This window comes from Lissotriton vulgaris, chromosome 6, assembly GCF_964263255.1.
Source record: "Lissotriton vulgaris chromosome 6, aLisVul1.2, whole genome shotgun sequence".
In the NCBI taxonomy this organism is placed as follows: domain Eukaryota; kingdom Metazoa; phylum Chordata; class Amphibia; order Caudata; family Salamandridae; genus Lissotriton; species Lissotriton vulgaris.
In genome coordinates, this window is record NC_141694.1 from 980,995,735 (window position 1) to 981,021,243 (window position 25,509).

The 25,509-nt window shown below is 46.6% G+C and overlaps 1 protein-coding gene across 1 annotated transcript in view; it reads right to left on the reverse strand.

The window, feature by feature from the left end:
* The window catches only part of C6H6orf58 (chromosome 6 C6orf58 homolog), a 951,187-nt gene that overhangs the window by 837,526 nt on the left and 88,152 nt on the right, over window positions 1–25,509 (reverse strand). The window contains exon 2 of the mRNA XM_086927013.1: window positions 14,027–14,113. Coding sequence (XP_086783139.1) covers window positions 14,027–14,113 — 87 coding nt within the window. The remainder of the gene's footprint in view (window positions 1–14,026; window positions 14,114–25,509) is intronic.

Genomic DNA, 25,509 nt, shown 5'->3' on the forward strand with positions numbered 1-25,509 from the left:
TTGAGCATAAGGGAACTGAACATTAAGGCCAAACAAGTTCAGTCCAGTTCAAATGGTGGCAGCGCCAAGCAAGTGCAATGGGGTAAGGTGTACATACCCGAAGACTTAGTGCAAAATTACCGGAAGGGAGATGATATTTATGCATGTTTACAGTGTATGAGATAGCCTTGAGAATGGATGAGGTTACTGAGAAGCAGTGGGGGGCTGGCCTGTGGAAACACTTTGACGCCGCTGGGAGGGACACCCTGTCACCTTTAGAGCAGGCGGGTATCCTGACCTATCCCAACATGAAGGAGGCTTTGTGCATCAGGTAGTTCAGTTCCTTTGAACTGCTATATGGGTTACCCTATGAGAGGACCTCTGAGTCTGGTAAAGGAGTATTGGGAGAGAACTCCTAGTAAGCCCCCCCTGGAAGTGTTCAGCTATGTGCTGGCTTTCAGGAACCAGACTCACCACTTCAGGAAACTCGCTCAGGCAAACCTGGAAGCTATCCAGGAAGAAATGAAAAGATGGTGCGACCAGAATGCCACTCTGGTCGAATTTCAGCCTGGCTAGAAAGTGTGGGTGATGGCACCAGTGGAGCCTTGTGCGCTCAGAAATAAGTGGACTGGTCCATATGAGGTGGTGGAGCGCAAGAGTGAGATGACATATTTGGTTGACTTGCATACTCCTAGGAACACCTTGAAGGTCCGGGACATGAACCGCCTCAAACCTCACTTTGAGAGGTCTGAAGTAACTATGCTCCTAGCAAAACATGATGGAACGAAAGAGGAGAGTGAGCCTCTTCCTGTACTCTTGTCAGCAAAGGAACATGATGGGTTGGTGGATGGGGTGAACCTCTCTCCTACCCTGACCCTAGAGCAGCAGAGGGACTGTCGCCAGGTACTGGGAAAGTTCGCCTCCCTGAAACCAGGAGTCACCAATTGGTGCGCCATGATGTGGACACTGGGGTCAGTCTGCATGTGAAGCAGAACTTTTACATGGTAACTGACAAAGTCGGGGCAAGCATCAAGGAAGAAGTTTCCAAGATGTTGGTGTTAGGGGTGATAGAGCCCTCAAGCAGTCCCTGGGCTAGCCCAGTGGTCTTAGTACCAAAACCTGCTGTGCACGGTGCCACTCAAGAACTCCGGTTCTGTGTGGACTACAGTGGGCTCAATACAGTCACCAAGATTGACGCACACCCCATCCCCAGAGCTGATGATCCATCCTCTAGAGCTCTCCGCTCCAGTGTGCTACATCTGGCCACCACCACAAAAGTAAAAAAATCCCGCTGGGGTGGCCGCTCTTTTTCGCACAATGCTGCAAGATTGTGGAACGCTCTTCCGTTGGTCTTGAGAGAAAATACCAACTTGACAGCTTTTAGAAAGCTATTAAAAACGCATTTGTTTGCAAGAGCTTAGCGCCCTGCCCTGCGGCCTGAATGGTTCTAGCTAAAGCACTGCGAGGCCTCAGGGTAGTTAAGCGCTATATAAGTTTAATTTTCATTCATTTCATTTTATGATGAGCTTGTGGATCGGTTAGGAGCTGCCCGGTTACTCACTACATTCGATTTGATGTCTGGGTACTGGCAAATTTCCTTAACATAGGGGGCCAAAAAGAGAGCGGCGTACTCAACACCAGAAAGGCACTACCTGTTCCAGGTTATGCTTTTGGGTTGGAAACGACCCTGCCACCTTCCAGAGACTGGTCAACCAGGTACTGTCCGGGCTGTAGGAATTCAGCGCTGCCTATCTGGATGACATTACTGTGTTCAGCGCGGGCTGGCCTCACTATCAAGGCAAGTAAGTGCCAGATAGGGCAGAGATCTGTGGTGCACTTGTGACACCAGGTAGGGAGCAGCCAGGTGGCACCCCTAGAAGTGAAGATTGACACCATTCTGGTTTGGGAGCCCCCCAGGACCCAGACAGAGGTAAGGGCCTTTCTAGGTCTCACTGGGTACTATAGACGGTTTGTCAAGGAATATGGCACCATTTTCGCCCCCTTGACAGAGCGGACTTCAAGGAAGCAGCCCAAGAAGGTGGTCTGGACTGATGCCTGCCAGACCGCTTTTGATGCCCTGAAATCTGCCATGTGCACAGCGCCTATGCTTAAGGCACCTGACTTCTCCAAAGAATTTGTTGTGCAGACAGATGCGTCAGCACATGCCGTGGGAGCAGTACTCTCACAATTGAATGATGAGGGCTTGGACCAACGTGTAGCTTTCATCAATAAGAGGCTACTTCCCAGGGAACAGAGGTGGAGTGCAATTGAAAGAGAAGCTTTTGATGTGGTCTGGGCTCTGAATAAGCTAAGGCCCTACTTGTTTGGGACTCGCTTCCGGGTTCAGACAGACCACAGGCCCCTCAGATGGTTGATGGAGATGAGGGATGAGAATCCAAATCTGTTGAGGTGGTCCATCTCCCTACAGGGAATGGACTTTATGGTGGAACCCCGCTGTGGTACAGAACACACCAATGCCGATGGTCTGTCCAGATTCCTCTACCTTAGTGATGAGACCTCTCAAGAGGGTGGGGAGTTCTCCCCACTTTTCAGCTGGAGGGGACACGGGTTAGACCTGGCATCCTTGGTGTCGTTTTTCCTGACTTTTTGCCTCTACCTCCTGTGTTTTTAATGCTGTGCTGGATTTTGTTTTTTCTGGCTTAGATGCTTTGGGCATTTTGCCACTGCTGATCTGTGTCAAAGTGCAAGTGCTCCCTGGGTAAATTGAGATTGTAATTGGTTCTCCCTGATTGACATATTTGTTTTACCAGTAGGTCCCTAGTTAGTGCCCTAAGTGTGCCAAGGTGGGTAAATCAAATGCTACAAGTGGGCTTGCAGCATTGATTTTGCCACCCACGTGAGTAGGCCTGAAAAGAGGTCTCAGGCCGGCCACCGCAGTGCCTGTGCGCAGTTTGTTAACTGCCATGGCGACTTGGCAAGTGCACCCACTTGCCAGGACTTACCCTTCTCTTTTCTTACATAGGACACCCCTATGGTAGGCCCATGGGCAGGGTGCAGTGTATGTGAAAGGTAGGACATGTACTGGTATGTGTCACATGTCCTGATAGTGAAATGCTGCCAATTTAATTTTTTACTATTGGAAGGCTATCTTGCCAATATGCCAGAATGGGGAATGCTTTGTAAAATTTTACAAGTATATCTTCCCATAGGGATACAATGGAAAATTTGAGTTTAGTACCCCTGAACTCAGAAATTAATAACATATCTTTTAGTAAATATGTTTTTTAAATTGTTCGTTTCAAAATACCACTTTTAAAAAGTGTCTATTTTCTTATTCAACCTTCCTGTGTGACTCTGCCTGTTTGTGGATTGCCTGTCTGGCTTTGGAGTGACAGGGGCCGGAAAGGTGCCATGGCTCCAGGAGTCTGGATGAGTCACTACTAGGCTGAATAGGCCTGATCTGCATTTGGAGTGGTGGGAGGAGTAGCACCTGTACCTGAATAGGGCTGTGCCTGCCTTCCACAATGCTGGCTCTGCCCCCTGCGGTGTGTCTGGGACCAAGGCCCACACTAACAAAGGATGTTGTTGTGCACTGGCAGAGTGCCCCCACAACTGGTTTGAACCGGGCTCAGAGCCCCTTGCACAAAGAGAACAAAGACATTTTGGGGTATAAGTATTATACCTACAACCCCTGAACTTTAGATCATTTCTGGACTTCAAGAGGATCCTTTGCCAAGGAGAAAAGCTGGAGAGACTGAGGAGAAGTACTGCCCTAGCTGTGTGTCTGGGGTTGGCCTGCAGTTGCTGATTCTGCCAAGGAAAGAAGGACTTTGCTGTGTGATGTGCTTGAAGGAGATCTCCAAAGGCCTGAAGTGAGCTGGCCTGCTGTTCAGAAGTCTCAGGGACACAAAGACTTTACCCCCTGCTCCCCTGAACTCTGTTGTTGTGAGTTCTGACCTGCCTTGAGGTGCCTGTGCCTGTCGTCGCTGCAATAATCGACGCATTGAGGGATAGCAGCTGAAGAGGACCGATGCAGCATCACGCAACGCCGCCGCTTTGATCGCTGACACATCCCGGATTTCCACGCATCATACCTGCGCGGCAAGTTCTTCCATTGCATCACCTGCTGACAGGAACAGGCATGAAGAATCGACGCATCACTCCCCATACAGACCGGAATCAACGCAACCCTTCCTCTGCGTGCAGCGCGACTGTCGCATCGCCTCCTCAGGGTCTCAGGAGTGCCGCATCTCTTTGTTTTTGGATGCTGCAGCTGTTTAGCTTGGTGAACTTTGACGCAACGGCAGGTACTTTGGTGAAAATTCACGCATCCATAGTTTTCTATGGTACAAGTTCTTGAAACCTTTTGAAAGTCATATTTATTACTGTGTATTTTGAATTGTTGTCGTTTTGGTCTTGTGCAGTTTAGATAAAGATATTTTATTTTTCTAAACTGGTGTGGTGTTCATTTGTTGTGTTTTCACTGTGTTACTGTGAGTATTGGTACAAATACTTTACACATTGACTTTGGGATAAACCTGTGTGCTCTTGCCAAGCTACCAATGGGGTGAGCAGGGGTTATCTAAAGTTTGTAATCCCCTTAGCCTGACTAGAAGCAAGGGTCCCTATTCGGACAAAGGTACCGACCTGATGTTGCTTTTTGCCATCCACCAGCCTTCTGAACCACACAAGAGAATAGTCAGAACACAGTTCTGGTAAAGCCTGAGCTTGGTGTTGGTGCTGTACTAAGATGACCTCACAACTTGTTCAGCATCTAGAAGGCATTCCTGGCCTTGTTCAGTCTGCTCATGATGTCACTTGCTGCCCCTGTATCATGTCTGATAGTAGTGCCTAAGTAGGTGGACTCTTCAAGTTTTCTCAGGCCACCTTGATTTGTGAAGGGGTTGGAATGTTGAGTGTCATGACATCTGATTTCATTGTGTTGATTTTCAGGACCACGTGCTAAGCATCAATGTTGAGGCAAGCCACTATTTTTCCACATGCAGGTGGGTGTGAGAGAGCAAGGCTTGATCATCTGCAGCGTCAATGTTCTCCCCTGTAGAGAATAAGGTCCATCTGAAGCCTCTGCTTGGTTATCTGTTGTGTGTCTTATCACCCAGCTGATGGCCAGGTTGAAAAGCAATGCGGACACTATTCTTCCCCACCTCACACTGTCTTGACTTTAAAGTTGTACTCACTCACTCCCACCTTGCAGATAAAATTGCTGTAGAAACCCTTGATGGGGAGAACTATCTGTTGTGTTATGACACATGCTCTCAGTATACGCCATAGGTGAATACTGTTGAAGACTTTCTCAAAATCAATCAAGTTGATGTATCATTGTCTGTTCCACTCCAAGCGCTGCTGAATGATGTTGCATGGAGTAAAGATCTGTTTAAAACACCCTGTACCCTTACGGTATTCATCCTATTCTTTTCCCAACTGCTTGTTCATGGTATCAGAGATGTGCTGTAAAATGACTGTTTTGAGGATTTTACTCAGAATCGACAGAAGGCTGATGATACCAGTTGTTACAGTTGGTTAATACTCCCTTTTTTGGGAATTTTGTTGATGGTTCCAGTTGTCTGATTCTTTCTTTCCCTCCCAAAATGATGTAAACAGGAGTTGGAGAATGTTAGCTGATGTTTTAGGGTCTGTTTTGAACATTTGTACATGTGTTTTTTATTTCCAAGTCTGTCTCTGCTTCTTAGATGTCTGCTTCGCTTGTTGGTAGAGGTCTGTTCAAGATTTCTTTGAAATGCTTGGCCCAGCATGCTTCCAGCTTTTTCTCTGTTGCGACTAGTCTGCCTTGCTTGTCCATGATATGGGTGTTTTATGTTGCACAACATTCACCATGGACTATCTACGTGATCTTGAAGACTTACGCCAGTTCTCTACTGGCTCACTCCTCTGCTTAACTGGCAAGGCTATCCATGTACTCCAGCTTGTTTGCTTTTGTCATTCGTTTGTCTATTTTGTTTGCTTGTATGTACTGTTGCTTGTACTTCTCCTGCAGCCTCTCAGAGTTGACCTCCTGTGTTTATTAGCTTGCAATATGTTTTGTGTTATCTATTCTTTCCTCTTCTTTGGCTTGGTCCCATGGCATGTTTCACTTCTACTCACTTATATTGAAGACACATGCTACTGTTTCTTGTTGACTATGTCTGCAGCTAACTCAGGCTGATGTTTCATACCTGCCAGGAGTTAGAACCTGTTTTGATTTGTAATACAAATGCCTTTTTGTCTTGGGTCAAGTGATGTTTTGTGTTCCGTTTTTCTAAGCTTCGGCTGTACAGGAGAGGTCACTAGATAGTGATCACTGCCAATATCCACTACCCTCCTCACTCTGGCATCTTGCAGTGAGCATATCCAGGTGCCCCTTATTATCAGGTGATCAATCTGGTTTCTATATCTGCCAATGGACGAACACCAGGTTAGTTTGTGACTATCACGATGGGGTAAGAAAGCCCCTCCAATGAGCAGATCATTTGTGGTGCAAAATTCCAACAGTCTTTGCCCATTGTGGTTCATTGTTCCTCAACCCTCCTTACTCATGGATCGGTCATGGTTTGTATTGTCATTTCCCACTTTAGCATTAAAGTTCTGATCAAAATTTTCAAGTACTGGTTTGGCACAGCTTCAAACTCAGCTTGCATCTGTTTGTAGAATATGACCATGATAGTATCTTCTGTGTCATTTGTTGGAGCATAGTACTGGATAATGGTGGTGTTGATGTGTCTGCCTTTTAGTCTGGCGGGGGTGAGTCTGCTGTTAACTGGCTTCCACTCGATTAGGATTTCTCTGTCCCCTTGCTCAGGATGATGTCTACTCCCTGGTGATGTTGGTCGTTGTCCCTTCTTAGTACAGTACAGTCTCTCCTGTGATTTTTTTCATCCTGCTAGATCGGTCCACCTACTTTTGCTGACCTTAGGATGTGCTGGTTGTAGTGCCTCATTTCCGATTTTACTTGAGTCTGCTTTCCTGTGTCATACATAGTATGTATAATCTAGCATCTGATTCTGATAGTGCCTTGGCACTCAGAAATTCCATCTTTCTGTCAGTAGCTTCCTTCCAGTTTTGACTACTGTCAAGTATGCTTATCTCATGCAGAGACTCTGGTAGTCCATGGTGCCCATAAAGTGTAGTGCTCCTTGCTGCTGTTTCCATAACAAGTGTTTTTAATGGTACATGGTTGTTACGCCTTGTGCCTAACCCCCAACCTGCAGGACCAGTAGATCATTCTTTTTTTGATCTCTACGATTCACATCTTTGCCTATTGGGCAGCCCTACCAGAAAAAAATCAAGCTGGCTGAGTTTTAGATGGTTGTGATTACTACTAGCCATTTATGAATGTCATCACTGTGTTTCTTGCATAGCAGATGGATTTCTATAGGGCTGTATGGAATACTGTCTTACTGTCTGCACAGTGTTGTATTTTATGTCAGAGTCTATTTCAAGGATGAGTTAAGCCCTAAGAATATGCACAAAGAACACACAAGGGCACATTTGGTCTATTGCTGATGTTGACTGTTAATTCATAGTGGCGTTTTGATCGGATGTTCTATGTTGCCTTTAGAACAAGTATAGTTCTTAGGCTATGCCTTTTCAGTTATATTGAGATATAATGTTTCTAATTGCCAATCTTCTTGCCCAAATTATGGGAAGTGCAATGGTTTTACATAACCCTACAATATTGATGAACACTCTTATATTACAAATGTACCATAATATTACTGTTTGTCGGTTTGAAATCACATTTAGTCCTGACCTTATTCAATATTACTGAAATTGCTTGAACAACATAACTAATGGATTCTCTTGGATTTCATTCAAATTTGTTTACATAATTAGTTCACTATTATTTTATTTCCAATGCTTTTATCGTTTCATGGACCACAATATGGTTACCGTACCGCTTTGAGGTACCTATTCAAAGAGAGTTTTGATATGTTATCCATTGTTGATCATGTACTACTCATTACTTAAATCTACATACAGTATCCTCTTGTTTAAATCATTTTTATTAACCTTTTTTGTTCGTTTTGCACATTATCAATAAAGCATACAGTCAGAACAGCGCTCATGTAGCGGGTGGAGAAAGAAAGCAAAGTGATTGCCAGTAGCACGGTGCACAGTAACTAATAGCAACAGGACAACAGAGATTTAAGGTATGGTGAGTACATCAAATCGTGAGGCAATATCTCAAGAAGGACAGAGCAGTACTGACAAATCACAGCACCAGATAGCATGTGAATAATTCAGGTACAGTGCAGTTCAAACTCAATGGGGGACATAGGGCACAACAAAATGACCGCAACATAAGTGAAGGAAGGGTAGGGGAGAGTCGCTCAAGACCTGCTGCCGCACCCAATGTAGCCAGTGGGGCCAAAGATCGCCAAAACCTAGTGACAGTGGGGCTCTGAGACAAAGGGGCTAAATCAGTTTGGTTGTCGGCATTAGTCTGCATTCGTGCCAGTGGGGGATATACCCTGAGTAATAACCCTTGGTGATGTAGTCAGGTTCCCTGTGTCAGTGTCCACCCCTAGAAGTTTGGAGACCATTGCGTCCCATTGAGGTGCCAGGGGAAACATACGAATGCCAAGCAGGTCCTCTCTACGTAGCGCTGCACCCTCCGCTTTTGCCCAGTTAAGCAGGGATCGGCGCCAAGCAAGTGGGTGGGGCGATAGGTGGAATTTCCATTGCTTGGTGATCAAGGGTTTAGACGTTATTAGACCCAGGTCTAGAAACCATATGCCAGCTCTATATTTCTTGTTCCTGCTGAAGAGGTGCAGCACATGAGTTTCCCAAGCCGGGTGAATGGTGCAAGTTGCGAGGGTGACCGACACAGCGTTCCAGTAGTCACTCAGAATCGAGCAGCCCCAAAGCATATGAAGCATGTCGGCATCTAATTGCCGGCAACGGGGACAGGCCGCATCTATGCGGAGGAAGTACTTGTTGATTTGGGCTGGGCTAAGGTAGGCCTGATGTAGTATGAAAAATTCTATCTACTTGAATCACTGGTTATGGGAGATATAAACACCCTCCCCAGGTCTCCCTCCAATGAAGTCGAAGTCGGGTGAGATCTACCTCCGTGTGTTGTCAAAGTGAAGATGCGAACCAGCGTGTGAGATGTCTTCCTTTCCCTAGCACGTGAAGGTACAGTAAAGTGTGATGTGTGGGAGGTTCCTGAGCGAGTGCACCCCATTCGGACGCTAACAAAGCTATGAGTGTTCTGTGTAATAGAAACTGCCCAGGGCGTAGGTTCTCCCCTGCTATGAGTTCTTGGAACGGAATAAGAGTGCACTCCTGAAAAAGGTCCCCCCACATCCTGTATCCCTTCCGAGGCCCAGTGACGAAACTCAGCTGCCGACGTGTAGGTGTCCCCCTGTGGAGTTCCCATCAGTGGGATAGCGGGTGCGTATGGGACGGTGGTTCTAGTGAGGAAAAGACATTTACGGAAGCATTTGTATGCTACAGTGAGGAGAAGAGTATCGGGGTCTGAGTTCGGAGCAAGGGTGGAACATTTGTAAAAGGCTTTTCAGCGGCAGCGGAGTTTGTAGAGAAGCTGTGTCCGGTAAGTAATGGGAGGACTTCCACCTGGTGATCCATTGCAGCTGGGAGGCCAGGTAGTAATGCTCGAAGTTGGGTACCGCTAGGCCACCCAGCTCGGCAGGCAGATAAAGCTTTCCCATGGACACTCTGTGGCATGCTGTCCCTCATATGAAGTCTCGCACCACCTTTTCCCATTGTTTGAAGAAGGGGGGAGAGATGATAAGGGGTGAAGTGGCAAAGTAATAGAGAAGGCGGGAAGAACCATCATTTTAACCAGGGCGATTCTACCAGAGATCGTAACATATGGTATCCTCTTGTGGTACAGCAAACATTTAATTGCTCTTTATAGATCTAAAATACCTTTTTTATTTATAACTTAGAATTTATGAAATACATACTTTTGGATATCAGTGATTGTATGCAGTACATTTGAACTGAAAATATGTGACTTTCCAGTTGGTAAGCACTATATCTGGTACCATTCTATTCAATTAGAGACATACAGGAATATTCATATTAAAATTATGAGTATTATATCAGTTCCCACTACAGTGAATAGTTTGTAAAGAAGATATAGTTATTGTTAGGACACGTAGACCATAGATCCCTTCTGGTCCTTCAGGAGAACATGTATAGACAGGAATATGCTGTTGCGCGCTGCTTGTACTACGTCTCCCAGAATGCCCTGGGAAAGACACACGTGAACAGAAATGCACTGGGGAGTATAGACCAATCACGGACCCCGAGGTAATATATATACCTCCTCTTCCAAGGTGGCGGTGCTTGGTTTTCCTAGCTCCAGTCCTGCGACGTGTTTTCTGTTTGGATCGTGATCCTGTCCTGTTCCTCTGCTGCGAGTGTCTGCTCATCGTTTCCCTGCCTTCTCCTGAATAACCCTGACCTTTTACCACGTTCCTGTGGGTGTTTCGCTGTGTTACTCTGTTCAGCGAGGAGAGTCTGAACAACGCGACTCCTCCCCTTCCTTACCTCCTCCTTTCCCGTCACCTCCGTGACCCTGGACCGGGAGCCTTTCCGCGCTCGGAAGCGCTTCCAAGAAAAAAGATTGTGAGCGTGAAGTTAAGGCAGTGCGAGACGCCAATTGCCTTTTCTATATTGTTTGGTTCCTTTTTTCGTAAACGCAAGGTAGCGTTTCCTCCCTGAGACTCCTGAACTTGGACTTGAATATATACGCTGTTGTGTTTCCTTTCAGACACTGTTGTACTCGGAACTCGAAAACGCGAGGTAGCGTTTTCTCCTGATATAATACTCATCTTTATTTTTTGGAACATTCTTTCTTTACCTGGAGATATCATTGCTAAGGAAGTCTTTTGGGAACGTTATTTTCGGATCCTTCCTGTTATTTGGAGAGAGACCTGCAGACTCTTACTTAAGTAGTATCCTTTTTATGGTTTGAGTGCTCACGTTTGCTCATTGACTTCTTTTGGGTTTGTTATTCCTTTAAGGGTAGGTAAGCGCGTGACAGCATATTTCTTATATAGTAATGTGTTAGATAGGGACAATAGTACATGTGTGCATATTATTGAATACTCTCTTTTGTTCTTGTCTTTTCTGTTTTCTGCAGGTCACTACCCCCATAGACGTGGGGTCTCTGCCAGACCTTTCATTTCTTCTTTAGACCTTGGTTTTGGTCTCTCTCTTTTCTTAGGATAGCGCCATCCTCTTGTGTTGTGTATCACGGAGGGAGGTCTGTCTTGGGGAAGGAGATTGACACTGTCTACACTTCTGAGGAGCCTGGTTTCTGCCTGGATATTAGTCTACGCCTGACAGTTATTACTTACATGCAGATGGATTACTTATAACGTAGTCAATTGGTAAAACATTTCTGACTCATTGCATTGTTTCTTTGCCTCAAAATGTGAATAGGGATATAGATTTCTTGTTTATAACCATGCTTTAACCCCTTTTTAATAACTAAATAAAGTGCAAATATATATATATATTGTTTATATCAACAACATGGAACAACATTCTCACATGTGTTTATGCTATTTATAACCTTGATGAAGTCCTTTACGAGATGAAGCGTGCCGGCTGGAAATTGGCTGTAATGAATTCTCTAATCCATGTGTCTTCAGCTGGTTTTTGGCCATGGCGAATTTCCTGATCCGTATCTTTTGAGATGCACTTGCACAATAAAGAATTTCGTATTGGAGTGACTGCCAGATGTATTGAATTGATCGATTCATATTAAATTAACATATATTAAATGTGTTTTATCATGCTGAGTGCACAATTAAGGCCATGTAAACTCTTGCTGGCGTAGCTCTGCGGGTCAATGAGGTGCAGAGGCGCAACAAAGGCCCCCGAAGTCCCTGTGGTGTGGAGTGGCCCCCTCAGCACAGTATCCTGGCAAGACCAGTGCTTGATTAAACCCTGTGGAGTCCCCTAGGAGGTTGAACTTTTGGGACCCCCATCACAAATTATCTCCTAATACCCAGTGCACTAGATTTTTTTACAAACTGACAACTGCCAGAAGATGAGCTTTTACGTGACAAACTGTTATGTGAATCTGATGTCTCTGGTTCATGTACTCAATTTGCTAATGGGTACATTACATTAATACAGTGTTTTCTCCATAGAGTCTTCAATGTAAAGTTTTCGTTTCTTTGAGCTGATTCATTTTTCTATCTTTTGGAAACAATATTTAAGAAAGCTTGATTGTAATTTTCTATCAAGATCAAATCAATATTATTTTGATGCGTTGTCTCGGGCCCCTAAAAGGAATGTGGCCCATGGGCCGCTGCCTACTTTGCCTATTTGGCAATCCGGAACTGGGCGAGACAGCTCCTGACTGAGTCCGGGAGGGGTGGGGGCCTCTCTGTAGTTTTCAGGGGGCCCCCTCAAATTTTGTTGTTCTAGTGCACAGAATCTCTTCAGCCACATCAAGGTGGTGATACTCTAAGGAGACTAATGAGAGGACAATTATTTGTCTTTCTCTAATAGATATTTTAAATAAAAATAGGTATACATTATATCTGCTTAACTCTTGACAAAATGAAGGACCCTATTCGCAAAGTAATTTTTGGTCTGAATGTGTCCATCTGTTTTGAAACTGGTTCTCATGTAAAGCGTTATGATACCCGACGTCTCTAGTCTAGTTCGCGATATATAAAACTCTAAAAAACAAAAATCACATAGGGATTCCGGGTGGACATAACTAGATTTAAAACTGCGAATTCCTCCACCATGAGTGCGGAGAAATTGACAGTAGTAATTTCCACTTAAGAGGTGGGAAGTGGGCATTCACAAAATTCTCTTCATCCTCTTTCTACCCTGGAAAAGTATGTAGATTTATCCCAGCCCAGGGCTCTAGTAAAATTGCTCCCAGAAAGTGTAAAAGGAAAATAGATCATCCCCCAGGTTTGAAGCGGAAGAGCTTTCTCATAGGGGAAAAATATTTTCTTCAGAGCACAAGAGGCTTCTGTTTTTCCTGTGTCTGTGGTCCTCTGCTATGTAGAACTCTGCACAGCTGGATTAAGAGCTTTAGGGAAGTCACATAACAATGCCAGAAGTAATCCTGTGACACATTTTCCATGAGTATTTCTGAAAATATTGGAGAATAGGGAAAAAATGTAAAAATGAGTTCAGGTAGAAATGGAAATAGGGTGTAATGAGCATAGCTCTGCATAGTTACCACGTATTTTAGAGTAACGAAGGAGCTTCTCTTGTGTGTGACATATTCCAGATTTGCTGCCAAGAGAAACAGGAAGAAAAACACTAGCATCCTGGAAAAAGCCCTAAAGGGACCTTAGCTATTGCACAAAACAAGGTTTTAGGAACTGACAGCTATGTTAACACAATATCCCTCATTGGGAGTAATCACACTGGAGGATTCCCCACCAGAGGGCTTTCACTGCTGTGGTGTAGCAGGTCATTCCTCCGGTGGAAAGTCCTACAGGAGGAATTTCCGAAGGCGCATGTATGTGAGTGTGACTGGGCTTGTGTGTGTGTGTGTGTGTGTGTGTGCGTGTGAGCGTGTGTGTGTGTGTGTGTGTGCTTGAGCGACGGTGTCTCCCGTTCTTCACTAGCCTTTCTGGTGGGTGCACCTGCCTTCAATAACTTATTTTTTATTAAGTAAATAACCGATATTAGAATTTCATATTGTATGGTACACAATATGCAACCTTTGGGAGGATTTAAGGCCAAATCGGCTATCATAGATATCAATATTCAGATTTGTGGGCTATTTCTCAAGCATGCTGATCGTAGTATCACAGCTTGGAGAAGAGCGTGAGAGAGCGAGGAGAGACAATGGGTGTGTGTGTGTGTGTGTGTGTTTGTGTGAGAGAGAGCATGAGATATTGATAAAGGCGTATTAAGAGCGAATAATCGGAATGCAATGGGCTGAATGTGATAGAAAGGATGTCATCACTGTACCTCATTCACCTTTACTGCAACCAGATTGTAGGGTGACTGTCAGTGTTAATGTACATTTGTTAAGCAGTGAAAGGTACTGGGCCAAATCGTAAAACAAAGATAGCACCGTTTACTACATATTTAATCAAATACTTACAAGCCCACCAGCTATTAACAGATATGCAGTACAAGTCTCCATGTGAAAAGCCACAGGTTGACTTATTTGAAGGATCAGCCAATCTACCTGAAACACAAAGCAGATAACGTTGAATGGAGAAAAGGGATTACACTTTACAAATATTACAGTGATGTGCTACACAAAGAGTCGTCATTTACTAGTTCTGGCCCTGCCGTAGTTAAGTATAATAAAGTCTTGACTTGAGGTAGCCACCCAGATATACCGGAAGCCAGACTAGATAGATTGCACAAGGAGGTGTAAGCTTGTTTTGAAATATGTGCAAATATTTGGATTAATCAATCCCTACTAAATGTTTTTGGACCAGTAAGTCGGTGCAAATGACAGTGAAAAGTGACAGCTACACATTTGCAGTATATAGAATCTAGGGATGTTGGCAGTATTCAGAACAGCAGTAAACAAGTAATCAACAAGCATTTACAATGCAATGGTCTCAGCATTATTAAAGGTAGAGCTATTAGCATTGCTCATGTCATTTTTTGTTTTTTTTAATCTTAAATAAATGGCATTGTCATTTACATTGCCAATCGCTTAATCGTTAAATAAATGGCATTGTCATTTACAATGCCAATAGGTTAATCGCTCGCAAATGTATGACCTATTGCATTTACACCCACACAGAGACACACACACAAAGTCACCCACACACACACATACAGAGCCACCCACACAGAGCCCCACACACACACAGAGCCCCACACACACAGAACCACACACACACACACAGCCCCACACACACACACAGCCCAACACACACACACAGCGCCACTCACACACACAGCCCCCCGCACACACAGCCCCACACACACACAGAGCCCCACACACACACAGAGCCACACACACACCCAGAGCCACACACACACACACACACCCAGAGCCACACACACACAACCAGAGCCACACACACACAACCAGAGCCACACACACACCCAGAGCCACAAACCTACCTGGAAAAGCGCTAAACTAAAGAAACCTTATCTAGTGGCAATAAGATGGAATTTGGCCTTCATAAGACAAAGTTCACCAAGAAGGTAAAAATCCTCTTAGGACTGAAGAGGTTTAAGGTTGTTGTAGATTCACCTGCTACGAGCAACCGCACCACAGTAATGGGGTGTAGTGGTCTTGGTAACTCCTGTAGATAAGGGCTTTGGGACAACTAATTGGGTCTCTGTACCGGGAAATGAACCATGCCTTCATGGTTTGGCATCCGGCTACTTTGTAGACGAGCCCAGAGGAAGCGCAACTTCAAATAAGCCAGGAGGGAGGAATCACATCGGGAGATTCACCAGCAAGGGAAGTTGGTTATCTCTTAGGGCTGGTCATAAACTACTTTTCCATCGGAGGACATGGAGAGATTACGAAGTGAAGCTAACATACACTTTGCATTACCCCCCCCCAAAAAAAGACTTTTTTTTACATCTGTGTTGACTTTCGAGCTATTAACTGTGTATAAACAACTAATTAAAAACTATGTAAATAATTTTCACAGGCGGTAACTGGGATGTGGGGAGACGGTCCTGAACAAGCACAACACTGAAATTTTGCAGCGGAGAATAGGATAGCCACTCTGTTACAAAGATATGGTATGTCGCAACAGCCAGGCTGTGTCTAACAGAGTAATGGACGTAGCCAGTTGCTATAGTCACCAGGAACGTCACAAGAGCCAGAATGCCTGCAACAGCCTCATGACTGTCACAAGAGCCAACTTAACTGTAACAGCGTGACTGGTCACAAGAACGAGCCTAGTCATGTAGGAGTCAGTATGCCTGTATCTGCTTCATCTCTCACAATTAACCAGCTGCTAAACTCATTCATTCATGGCTTACGAAACAGGCCTGAAGGGTACACAGTCTGTCTAAAGAAAACTTACCTCCAGAGAGACAGCCTGCCTATTAGCGCCAATATTGTTCTACAATTTCTGTTATTTTGGAAATTAATATGAACCAAAAGAAGAAGTGAACCCGAAAATCTCCCCGTGGCTCTTTTCACTCAATATGAAACTTCGGCTGAACCGAAAGGGAAAGGCAGCTCGTCCGAATACGGCTGACTTCAAGGATTGCAATACAGGGGTTGGATGTAAAGCATCAAAACGAAGATACCAGGCTGTTCCACCTTGAAACATACTGGCACTGCCAGTCTGGCAGGGGAGATGATCGCCAATACTCCTAGCCCCCAGAACTTCTACACCAGTTCTGCCAAAAAAAAGACTGAGGACGGGTGTACATTTAACTATAGTGAAGATCGCCATCCAATTACGTTCAGGAGAAAGCTCCTGACTTTAAATGGATGCGGTCTTCACTGCAAAAAAATATAAGAAAAACACCACAACAACATGTGCAACCCCTCAAAAAAAAAAAGGAACCCGAAAAAAAAATATTGTAAGTCAAAACAACGCAACGCCTGAAAGACGCAACAGCACACAACTTACCTAGTAAATGCATCATACAGCTACAAAAATACAGCGAATACTACCAACAAATGCAAACCCTAAACTTTCTCAACAGATTCAATACTAATCATATAACACCCAAATTAAAAACCACCATAAAAATACAGCACAGGAAGTATATTAGGTGCGGTTAGAAAAGACAGAAGAACGAAAAGGAGAAGCAACCTACGAAACATCATTACAACCGCATTTTAAAAAAGTGCGAAGCAACCACTGCTACTAAAAATAACCCCCTTAACAAACATGTTATTTGCCAATATAAGAATCAGCACTGCTCAAAAACGTAACAAGCGCGGATAAAACAGTCCTGCATTATAATACTTTAACTCTCGAAATACAAGCTGCGAAAACTAAGATAAACTAAACTAAATCAACAACCCGATAAACATACCTCTCAAACCACGTCCCGGAAAAAGCCAGAGACTCGCAGAAAGATACCACCAACAACGTTCAACCCAGATGAACCACCTTGGTAGGCAAACCGGTAGAGGGCCTAAAAGGGGAAAGGTGAGGAACTAGAAGCAAAAACTCAGCAAGGGTGAGTAGGTAACACCAAGATGAGACAAAGGAGGTAAGAGATCAACAAGGGGGCGGGGCACATAAAGCGAGAGTTCGGGCTGTGGGGAGGAGACATGAGCTCAGGGTGAAAAGAGAACAATGGGGGTATTCACTGATGGGTAACGTCACACTACCCACCCACTAGCCCCTCGAGTGCGTCCCGTGAGCACCGACTCGACCCACCCTTACCTGCTCCTTCTCTCTTGTCTTCCGCTCTGAGTTCTACGTGTCTATGCGCAGCTCCGATGGTGTCCTGTGACCTCACAGTAGCTTGCCCCACCTACAACGCCCTGCTTTGCACGATGATTGGCTCAACGGACTTACTTACCAGCCATCGTTTGAGTATTTGCACAGGTCGCCGATTCTGCAAGCCTCCATTGCCTTTGCTGCCTGTCGAGCACCGCCACGGAAACTCGCCCATTAGCCCGGTCAGGCTCTCACGTAACAAAAGGCCATCCTACAACCCAACCCTAAGCTTGGCGACATCACTGTTAGGACGCGTAAACAGCCTACCACCAGCTCACCAATGAGAGAACCACCAATCTTGAAGAAAGACTACACAAATAACAAGGGATAGTTACCTCATGTCCTCGTCAGACGCTGCTTTCCTGGTTTTACCGAGCAGCAAAATGGCGGCCGCAAAGCTCTGAAAATGTCGGAATCGGGTGCGTGTTTTTGGCGTTCTGAGTTACGGATGACATCACAGGGCGAAAGAACGCAAAAAACACCCCCCCAAATCCGAAAGAGACGGAGCTTGAACGGAGTGATGCCCCTCTCCTCCAATGGCTGGTCTCCGTTTAGGAAGCAAGCCAATGGAAAAGAGAGGCAGGTTCAAGCCCCCATACTAGAAAACATTTCATCTCTCACAGAAGACTGCGCAGGCACACCCTTATGGTCCTCGACCCAAAAAGGAGGGAGTCCCAAAAATGACTTTCTTAACCAGGAGTCCCTAAGAGATTTGTAAGAGACTCTCACCCACTAGAATTACCCCCAGGTCCCTTATGTCCTATTCCCATTCAGTTACAAAGCGGAGATAACCATCTCTCGACAGAAACAAAGACGAGACGAATGCTGGGACCCTAATACTGTCCCTCCCACAGGGAGTACATAAGCAGTACTTACCCAGCATCCCGCCTGTTCTTTTCTTCTGTCTGTCGACAGGATAGATGTGGTATGTGCTGGTGCTGCTCCTGCTGGCCTGGAGTGGCAGTGCTTCTTTCCTCCCGCCGCCCGGCTGCCTGGCTGAGCGGGCGCAGGGTTTCCCAGGCTGTATCCTGGCCTGCTGGGCTTGCTGGGAGTCAGCCACTGTTGGAGCCGGTTTCCCTCCTGACCTCCCGGCCCTTTGTGGCTGGGGCTTGGTCTCCCAGTTTCTTCCGGGTCGCGAGCTCGTCTTCCAGAGCCTGGCCGGGTGGGATGTGCCACGCTTGGAGTGTTCCGGACCAGTCTCCTGGAGTGTGGGTGATTGGGGTGAGGGCCTTGTTCCTGGGGTTGGCTCCCAATCCGGGTGAGTGCCGCTTGCCGGTTTTTCTTTTTCCGCCAGTCCATCATGCAATATGTGCTGTTGCTTTGTGAGGCTGCTGGCGAAAGTGTGCTGTGTCCGTGGTTTGCCTTTCTGTGCCTCTGCTGCTATTCTTCACCATTCCCTGGATATTTCTTCCCAATTCGGGCGTTGGATTTGAGGGCTGGTGCCTGACGCTGCTGCCTTTGGTGTCCCGTGTCCGGCTCCTGGACATTGCAATGGCCTCAATGTCATGTGGTTCTGCTCATTCACTTTCTGTTCCCGCGTTTCCAGCTGGCAGCTCCGTGTTTGCACACACACGCCCTGTGGAGTGATGGAAAGGGAGGTTGTGCCCGAAGCGATTGCACTTGTGTGTCCTCATTCGGCCAGGGTTTTCCTGGAGGCACGAGGAGGATTTCCATTGGCAGCCCCCGAGGTGTTTCAGCGGGGCTGGTGCGGACGCGGTGCAGTGCTCCTCCGTGCCCATCTCCAGGGCCGGACTGAGAACCAAAACCGGCCCTGTAGTCCTCCTGACCCTGGACGTGTCCCCTCACACTTTGTCGTGTGTGGGAGGTTTTCTTCTGTGGCGGCTGTTCTTCTCCGCCGCTCTGGTGCTTGCCCATCTCCGGGGCTTCTGGTTCTACCGGGGTCAGCCCCCCTCTTTTCGTCTGCTCCCGCGCGGTCCTGCTCCTCGTGCTGTTGCTGCTGCAGGTCCTGTGGTCTGGTCTTGGTTAGGCTGGGTCCGCGCTGGGGTGCAGTGTCCGCTTCCTTTCCTGGTTCCCCGTGAGCTGCACCTGGTTACTCTCGGGGCCTCTGGGTGTCGTGCCTGGGGCTCTGTGTGGTGCTCTGGCCAGCTGCTTTTGGTCCGATGTGGGTCTCTTTGGCTGCCATCATCCCATTCTGGAGGCTGGCCTCCCTGTGTTTCTGGGGTTGGCGGTTACTGGGCTGCGTATTTCCCTGGTGCTGCCACCTTTGCGGCTGTCCTGTGCTCCTTCCACCGGTTGTCCCGGTTCCTCCTGTATGCTTAGTTTGCTTCCTGGGGTCTGGCTGGCTGTTGCTTTTCCAGCTTCTGGCCTCTTCCGTGCTGGTGGTTGTTGTCTCTGGTTGCTCCCGGCTCTGGTGCTCTCTTTGAGCTGTTCCTGGTTTCTGGAGTTTCCTTGGGGTCGCCCTTGTGTTCCCCTGCTTCCGCTGCATCCCTGCTGGGATTTTACGGCTTGCGTGCCTGTGTGGTGCTGTGGCCTGCTTTGTTTTTTTCGGAGCTGCGCCCTTCCCTTCCCTAGGTTTGGCTGGGGTGGTTGGGCTCCGGCTCTTCCTTTCCTTGCTTTCCCTCCCCGGGTTGTGTTCCCTGGGGTGGTTCGCCTGTTTGGCCCCTGGGGGTTCTTGCCAATTCTGTTGCTGCTTGGCTGTGTTCGCGGTTTCCGGGGCCTTGGCGTTGAAGCCTGTTTTTCCCCTCTTCTTGCCTGCGGTTCTCTATGTCGGGGGTCAGTCTGGGCTCTGGGTGCTTTCGCTGCATCAGGGGTCCTGGTCTAGTCTGTTCCCAGTCATGGGTGCCTGGCTGGGGGTCCGCTGGGGCTTTCCGGCTCCTGCGGTTTCGGCGCCTGTTGGTTGCCTTTTATAGTCCTGTGCCCTTGCCTGTGCACTTCTTGGATGTCCTGGTTTGATGTGCAGTTGGTCTTGGGCTTTGTTCTGCTGTGTCCTTCTGGGCCTGCTTCTGCCAGCGATTCTCTTCCTGGGCCTGGTTGGTTGTCCCTGTTTCTGCCTGGTCCTGGGGTTTCCGTTGGGTGCTGTTGGGCTTCGGGTTCCCCTGTTGCCCGGGGATTTTTCTTCTTTGGCCCTCTTCCCTGTTTTCCCTGGGCTGCAGCTGCCTTGTTTGGGTCTGTGCGGGGTCCGGGGGTTTGGGGGCTTCTGGGTTGGTATGTCCGGGGTTACCTCCTGTTGCTCCTGGTCTGCTGGTTTCCTGGTGGTTTGGCATGGCCTCTGGCTGTGCCTCCTTGTTTTGCTGGCTTTGCTGTGGCTTCTCTGCAGGCTCTGGAGGGCTTTCCCGGTTCTTTGCGGGTTCCGGTGTCCTGGTTCGCTCTTGCCTTGCCTTGCTCCCCAGGTTCTGCTTCCAGTGGCTGCCCCCCACTCTCTGGTTGGGGGGCAGTTGGTGGTGTTTATTTTGCCTCTGTAGGGTTGGTTGTCTGGGGTCTGCTGCTGCCTGGCCCTCTGCCTTCTCTGCTGCCTCCGGTTTCCGCTTTGACGGTTTCCGGTGTCGTTTCCTCTTCTGGACCCCTGTGTGGTCCAGCGGTGGTGTGCTGGTGGTCTCGGTCAGCCTCCCTGTCCTTGGCTTCGGCCTGGGCACTGTGTGGGATCCTTCTGGGGCTGGTTGGCCCTGCTGGGTCCTCCTGTATTGGCAGGTTGCTTGGCTTTTGTCCTGGCTTCCTGGTTGCCTTTTGCTTGTTGCCCTGGATCTGGCCGTTTTCTTGTCTCCTTTCCGGCGTTGGCTGGGGTCTGGCCTGGTGGGTTCTGGTCGAGGTATTGTGCTGCCTGGGGCCTTTCCTCTGCTCCTGCCCTTGGTGCTTGCTGGGCATGGGTGTTGGGTGCCTGTGCGGTCCTTTCGCTTCTGCCCTAGCTTAGGTCCTCTCTGGTCCTCTGCCCTGTTGGCTCCTGTTCTTGTCTGCCCTCTGGGCTTTGATGGGTTTGGGCCTGGTTGGATCCTGGTTTGGGGTCTGCCGGGCATTTCCGAGTTGGCCTGGGCTTGTGCCCTGTCTTGTTTTTTCCTTCCCTTTCGGGATGGGGTTGTGGCCTTTTGCTCTGCCCCCAGTCCTTGCTGTGCCGGTTCGGTTCCGAGTTGTTGATTCCCGGTGTTTGCTGGCCTCGGTTGTTTGGTCAGCTGTCTGTGGGGTCTCTTCTGGGGTCATCTCTGGGCTTTGGTCTGTGGCTTGGCCTCCTCTGCCCCTGTTGCTGTGCACTGGTTCATTATCGGCCTCCCTCCCTGTGAGTGCTTTTGGCCTCCTGGGGTTGCTGGTCTTTGGTTCCTTTCCAATCCTTTTCTGTTTGGTTGGGATCTGGCTCCTGGTCGGTACCTGGCCTCTCACTATGGCTCCTCCCTCTGGGCTGTGGTGGTCTTTGTTGGTCCTGGTGGTGCTGTCCTTCCTTTCCTGGGGCCTGTGCTTCCTCTGCGTGGTTAGGTTCGTCCTCTGGTCTCTCCGGGGGTTGGTTCATTTGGTTTGGTGCGGTGGCCCTGTGTCTGGTCTGTGCTTCCCTCCATCCTTGTTGTTCTCTGTGCGTGTGTCTGCACACTATTGTCCAGCCTTGGCTTCTTTTTTGAGCCTTCTCCGGTTTGGTCGGGGTTGCTCGGTGTCTGTGAGGCTGCCGGGTCCTGTGTGCCTTCCTGGTGGTTCTGGGCTGGTCCTCCTTATCCGGTGGATTTTGGAATGGTTGCTCTGTCTCCGGTTTTTTGGTTGGCAGCCTCCTTGTTGTGGCTCTGGCTTCTAGGTGAAATTGTCAGTGGGATCTATGTGGGGTGTTTAAAATGACCTCAAGTACCTTACTTGATTTATTCCGTTTCCAGGAATTTGGATAAAGTTAAAACCAAAAAGAGATGAATGGATGCATGTGAATATGTAAGGCATGAAGGTAACATTAGTAATAATAATAATAATAATAATAAACTTTATTGCGTGATTAATAAAAATATTTGCAATGACTCTTTCAAAAAACATTGGAGTAGATACATAATCAAAAGTTTTACAAAAAAAGTTAAAACAGTAAAAGAGGGTAAAAGATGTGGACGAAAGATCCGTGCAAACTGATGCAATACATTGTGTTTGTAAAAAGAGAAAAGCATTTCGAGGTTTACTGAGTCTTTGTTAATCAAAAGAGAGTTTCTTGAGATGCAAAAGCGAGTCTTATTGAGTCAAGTTCAATCGCTGGAAAGGTAACATTAGATCATCCAACCGGGCTGGCACCCTTGACAAATGTTAGATTACAAGGGTCTACCGGCCTAAATTTTTCTGTTTTGAGGTACCGAGCCAGTCACCCAGGGGAATGAAAACTAATAACTTGATTGAGTGAATATTCCTTCAAAACCTCACTTTCACGTCACAAATAGTGATCACAGATACACTAAGCACAGGATAGTATACCCTTTTTTAGGCGAATTGGGAATTGGTTAGAGAGGTCCTGAGCAAACCTACTGTTTTTTCTTAAGGTTTCTGGTCCTTGTTTGTGTACCTGAGGTCCTGTACGGGGTTGCTGGCTGGTTGCTCCCTGCAGTTCCCCCCTTTTCTGTGCTTCCTTGGGTTGCTGCGTTTAGTGTGGTTTCCTGGGTCGCTTGTGGGTTCGGAAGGCCGGTTTTCTGCTTTGGTATTCTCCACTTTGTAACGGAATGGGATGAGGACATAAGGGACCTGGGGTTAATGCTCTATTACTTACCGGTAATCTTCATTACTCCGGGTCCCGTTCTCCTCGTCCCATTCATACAACCCTCCCTCCATCCTGGGCGGCCGGCCTTCCTCTGGGGGCTTGGTTGTACAGGCGGGATGCTGGGTAAGTACTGCTTATGTACACCCGGTGGGAGTGGCAATATTAAAGTCCCAGCATTCCTTTTGTCTTTTTTTCTGTCGAGAGATGGTTATCTCCACTTTGTAACTGAATAGGACAAGGTAATGGGACCCGGGGTAATGAAGATTACTGGTAAGTAATAGAGCATTCACCAGTGGCATGCTTCATCTTAGGGAAGAGACCTAGTGTGACTGAGCAGGGTCAACTTCCCTAGGGAGGGAGCGCTTCTAAGTGAAATTGTCAGTGAGATCTATGTGGGGTGTTTAAAATGACCTCAAGTACCTTACTTGATTTATTCAGTTTCCAGGAATTTGGATAAGGTTAAAAACAAAAAGAGATGTATGGATGCATGTGAATATGCAGGGCATGAAGGTAACATTAGATCATCCAACTGGGCTGGCACCCTTGACAAATGTTAGATTACAAGGGTCCAACGGCTTCTATTTTTGCTCTCTGGGCCTTAACAAGACCTGTTTTGGGGTACCCAGCCAGTGCACGCAGGGGAGTGAAAATGAATAACTTGATTGAGTGAATATTCCTTCAAAATCTCACTTTCACGTCACAAATAGTGATCACAGATACACTAAACACAGGATAGTATACCCTTACTTTAGGAGAATAGGGAATTGGTTAGAGAGGTCCTGAGCAAAGCCATGAGTCCCAGTTGGGCTAAGGTGGCTGAAACATGTAGCAACAGTTGGAGATATAAGAGATCATTGACATGTCCCTACTGCCAGCTCTAGGGCAGTGCAATCAGTGCTACCACACCAGGCGAAGACTTGGGGTGGGACGCACTGTTTGCAAGTATATTTTCCTTTTTAAAGCACCTGCTGCTGCTTTCCTTGCTTCAAGCAATTTTTCACCCATCAATAAAAACGTCAAGATCACTCCAGAGATTAATGTTCCCGCTTAAGAGAGATCGTAGTTTGTCTAGTGGAAGTTTGAACTCAACCTAAGGTAGTGCATGGGTTAATGTGCCTGTTGCAAAGAATGTGTACCATGCAGATCCCAAAGTACATATAATGTAAACATGTCAGTGGGTTACTGCTTGTGTCCCAGGGATCCCGTTGTACTTGCTGTTTATAAGTTAAAATCCTTATATAGCATAGTGAGCTGTTAACTGTCATCAAAGAGCTGCGTGCGAACTACAAGATACGTATTAGCGCTATAGGTCTTTTTGCCCTGTCTTTCATTATCCTAAACTTGCAAAAAGGGTTTATTTGGGTAGAATAAATCAATATTTATTATTAAAGAAAACCCCTTACAATGATGTTATGTTTTAAATTCTGAGTTTGTGCTTTTCCAGACCAAGGACTCCTAAACTATACTGCCTACCAGTATAGATGACATGTGACTCCTACACCTTGTAGTCCTGTGTCTTATGTACCATTTTCTATACTGGTGTACACACGTATGATTGTCTCTCCGCCAATGTGTGTGTGATTTAAAGTGCTCTGACACCCTAAACTGGTATGAGTGGCACTATAACATTAAATCAGCCTGATAGAGACTGGCTATAAGACTTGAGGAGCAATGTTAAATGGTGGTAGAGAGGAAATGAGTGGTAGATGTGTTCATTGGGAGGGCACCAACAAACACTGTCACAGAGAGTGCAACCATTGCTAAAGCCGGCAGAGCATGTCCCTCATCTACATCTCTTTGTTTTTAACCTTACGCAAATTCCTGGAAACAGAACTAATCAAGTAAGGAATGAGGTCATTTTAAACACACCACACAGATTCCACTGACAAATGCACTTAGAAGTGCTGCCTCCCCAGGTAGGTTGAGCCCACTGAGTCACATTAGGTGTCTTGAGTGTCAACCCGAAGATGAACCAAACCCACTCAGCACTTGGAGAACTGATTAGGCATTTACCTTAACAAATGATCTCAAATGATGGGCCAAGAAGCTGAATTTTACAAAACATTATTCAATACAAATTTGCAAAAGCATGCTCTGCCATACTGCATTTTTTATATTGAAGTACAAAAACATTTAGTCCTGAATATTGACTACTGCTATATCGTCAAAGTGGATTTATTATTGTTAACTACATACGTGCATCCTATTTATATATAATTACCATGAATATAGAGTGGCACCTGATATTCCGGATTTAATATGTTGGCAGGTTGATTAAAAAAAACTCAATATTTTGACATACAACCTCCAAAAGTCAATAGGTTGAAAAGGAGGTTTCACAAAGAAGAGGGTCTTACAACCTACTATAGTATTTCATTTTTGTAGCAAAAAGTTGTAAATTTTCTTCAAAATATAACTTATATGGTAGTGCCAAAGCGGGGATTCTTGTATCTTAGTTGTGGGGTATAATCATTAAATAACCCCTGCCACTGGTTGTACAGACGTTTGTTCGTCAACAAGGAGAGTTGAGAA